This window comes from Aedes aegypti, unplaced genomic scaffold (assembly GCF_002204515.2).
Source record: "Aedes aegypti strain LVP_AGWG unplaced genomic scaffold, AaegL5.0 Primary Assembly AGWG_AaegL5_hic_scaff_552_PBJ_arrow, whole genome shotgun sequence".
NCBI lineage: Eukaryota > Metazoa > Arthropoda > Insecta > Diptera > Culicidae > Aedes > Aedes aegypti.
The window spans coordinates 15,677-19,203 of record NW_018736228.1 but is presented as its reverse complement, the minus strand read 5'-3'; the positions used below and the strand labels follow the sequence as shown (position 1 = coordinate 19,203).

General features: G+C 41.5%; 1 protein-coding gene across 1 annotated transcript; it reads right to left on the bottom strand.

The window, feature by feature from the left end:
- Positions 1 to 1,585: 1,585 nt before the first annotated feature.
- Positions 1,586 to 2,666, bottom strand: LOC110681189 (thioredoxin, mitochondrial-like). The gene is made up of 2 exons (XM_021856965.1): positions 2,231 to 2,666; positions 1,586 to 2,073 (listed from the first exon to the last, which is right to left on the bottom strand). Exons 1-2 carry the CDS (start codon positions 2,428 to 2,430, stop codon positions 1,827 to 1,829), a joined length of 447 nt encoding a protein of 148 aa, XP_021712657.1. The 5' UTR covers positions 2,431 to 2,666; the 3' UTR covers positions 1,586 to 1,826.
- Between the last annotated feature and the right edge of the window lie 861 nt (positions 2,667 to 3,527).

The window sequence follows — 3,527 nt, the reverse complement described above, 5'->3', positions numbered from 1 at the left end:
ACCGATTATCACTCATCAACTTTCGTAATACACTTCAGATATACTATCTATTATATCACTTTTCACATCACACCATTTTCATATAAATCTGTTAGCATTACTAAGTAATTAAAAGATATTTAATTTAAATGTATCATTATTTTTGTTGCTGTAGAGTCATTACTATTCAAACTACGATTTAGCACTATGATCAAGAAAGTTACATCAAAAAAAAATCACTTCGATCCATTTTTCTGCACTCGCTGTCATTATGTATTAACACTTTTATCATGCATGTTTGAAGAACTAGGCAATTAAGTTTATATTCAAAAAAATGATTGCACAATGTATTATGGCCATTATCAAATTAGTAGAGTTCACATCATTATTATTATTTTTTTAACAAAACTATCAGAATCACTTTCACCTTAATTTTCAAATTTTCATCACTATAGATTTAATTATAAAATCACTATTAGCACCTTCACAATCACTAAATTTAATAACGACGAGTGTAACGCACAGTTCCACCAAACACCCATTCTTATGTTGCATTATAAAACGATTGATCACACGTTGGCTTCGAAACTTAACCACCATTGCTGATTAGTACAAAGGATGCTACAGCTCGTGTAAACGAATTGAAACATCAAACAACCAGCACTGGTTCATAAGTAACTAATGAGCCCTGGCGGTCCCTCCGTTCGAAGAGGACCTGATAATATGCCGAAACATATTAACAGATCCTCCGCCTGGATGCAGCCGTTTCATGATAAATCATGAACCGTTGGAGGTGTGCCAAAGTATTGGGAAGGTGATATGTTTCACAGACGGGTATTATTATGGTGCACCTTCTACTTTGGCACCGTCAAACCCTGTGATCGTGGCCAGGGATATGGAGATGTTACATGAGATATATTTGAAATAATTGATCTAGGAGTACCTAATCTCTGGGTAAAATGTTGGATAAATACCATTTCAGAGCAACTTAATGAAGAATACTGGTTGAATTTATTGATTAATTCAAGAAAAACATCTGATCATAATTGCGGGCCCAGATAGCCGTAGCGGTAAACGCGCAGCTATTCAGCAAGACCAAGCTGAGGGTCGTGGGTTCGAATCCCACCGGTCGAGGATCTTTTCGGGTTGGACATTTTCTCGACTTCCCAGGGCATAGAGTATCTTCGTACCTGCCACACGATATACGCATGCAAAAATGGTCATTGGCATAGTAAGCTCTCAGTTAATAACTGTGGAAGTGCTCATAAGAACACTAAGCTGAGTAGCAGGCTCTGTCCCAGTGGGGACGTAGCGCCAGAAAGAAGAAGATCTGATCATAATTTCTGGAATAAACTCTGATGAAATTTCTGGAATAGACCGTGTGTAAATGCTTGAAGAATTCTACGAATTCTTTTTCAATAAGCTAAAATAATTTTATGAGTATTTTCTTGGAAGAACTCTTGTAAGCATCTTTGATCAGTTACACCAGTTTTGTTAAAATAGATACTTTAGAGACTTGCATTAAAATAATCACCAGATCTCTAAAGAGACCAGAACCCGACCCTGCTTCAATATAAGGCTTTCGAACTCATTTCTCAACAACGCCTTCTTTGAACAATTGCTTTTTATTTCCCGCTCTCCCGGGTGGTCAAAAAATAGTACGAACTGACAAGACAGGAGCGTATTTCCTGATCCCTATGGGACAATCAATCAAAACTAAGCTCAACAGGAGTGTTTCTACATTTGGAAAGGACCTTCCCTCCCCCTTCCTCGTCTCTGCATCCGAATCCAAACAAAATGCCTTCTTCCAGTGGTGGTGGTCTCCCTCGGGGCCAGGCTCAGGTCACTTACTTTTCGTTCTTCACGACCTTCTCGACCCAATTTCGCAGCTTGTCCGTGTCCTGCAGCCCGACCAGGCGCTGTTCAACCTTTCCATTGCGGATCGCAAGCAGGACCGGGACGGAGGCCACCTCGTAGTCCAGTGCCAGATCGGTGTGCTCGTCGATGTCCACCTTGGCCAGCTTGACCTTTCCCTTCTGTTCGCCCACAATCGATTCAATTCGGGGAGTCAACATCCGGCAGGGACCACACCAACTGCAAGCAAAATGAAGTGAAAGGATGAAAAAAGGATTTTAACAAATCTTTCTATGCTAAATGCCCTGGAATGTACCCTGTACGAATATGAGTTTGAGTCACTGTATATCAAACTTGGCCCAGCCAGCGGCCATTCAAAAACAGAACGCCAACTTACGTCGCAAAAAAGTCCACAATGATGGGATCCTTGCTGGCCTTGACCTTCTCCTGGAACTCCTGCGGACTTTGGATCTTGAACACGCAGAACCGCGGCTGACCGGTGCTGAGGTGGCTCTGCTGCTGCTGGAATCCTCCGGCTAGCAACCTTCTTCCCACGGTTGCCCCACGGAACGAGATCAGTTTCGTGACGGAGTTCATCTCTCTCGTTTGGCGTTCTCTGATTATCGGATTATCGCACACTGATTAGGGCCGGGATCGACGTCGAAAATTTTGCACAGCGCGGCGGATGCTGATAAAATAGTCACGATGACGACGAACTCCTGAACCTGATTCGCTTCGTGATTGTGTTATGAAATCAGTGAACGTTTGACGGATCACGCAGGCACGCAAATTGACGAGGGGATGAAAACGCGGCGAGGTCACACCGCAAAGGGGTTGTTCAACAGGAGACGGGCCAAGAGAGGGGCGAAGAAGGCTGCGTGGAGTGTGACGAAGTAAACAAGCAAAGAGAACGGATGAAAGAACAGGTGTGGAAACGTCAACGGGGAAATTGCTGGAAATGATGCCGAACTTCATTGTTTCCTATCAGGTTATCAATTTATAGATTACCAAACATCAAAAACAGTGAATTGCGAAATATCACGAGTCAATCTACTGCATTTGATAAAAACAGATTACATTCATAAATAATTTCTGTTTGAAATAGTTAAATTTAATTTTGTATACAAAATTACGTACAAGAGTAAAAGTTAAGTAACTCTTTTGCAATTTTCAAAACATTGGCAACCCTTACGAACCCTTGGAACGGGCTGCGTTTGAACAAAACATAGAGCTGTGACTAGCGAGTCAGTTTTCGTGAACGCAGCCAAGAAAAAATAAACGACCGATTTTCGATAGTGACGTAAACATAGACCAACATACGTCGAGAACTGGGAGGGAGGCACCGATAGGCCTTTTCATGTGACAGGTCCGTCTATGCATTTGTTTACATCGGTGGAGGACCGGTGCTAACACGAGGCTGTCATTTTCATAGAAGAACTGTCAACGAGCTTTCCGATCAGCTGATTTGGAACGTCTTGTGGATAGGTCTATACAGGGTGTCCGCGAATTATCCGAACAGCAAAATATTGGAAAGATGATCTCGCATTGAAAACAATGAAAAATAAATGTTCATGTAACTTTTATAATACATCTATATGTTATCACAAAATACAACTTTAAACAAAATTCTAAATGATTGCTTGTTACTGAGATAGGCAAATTTAAATTTTTAGGAGACGTTTTTCCTGAGGGCC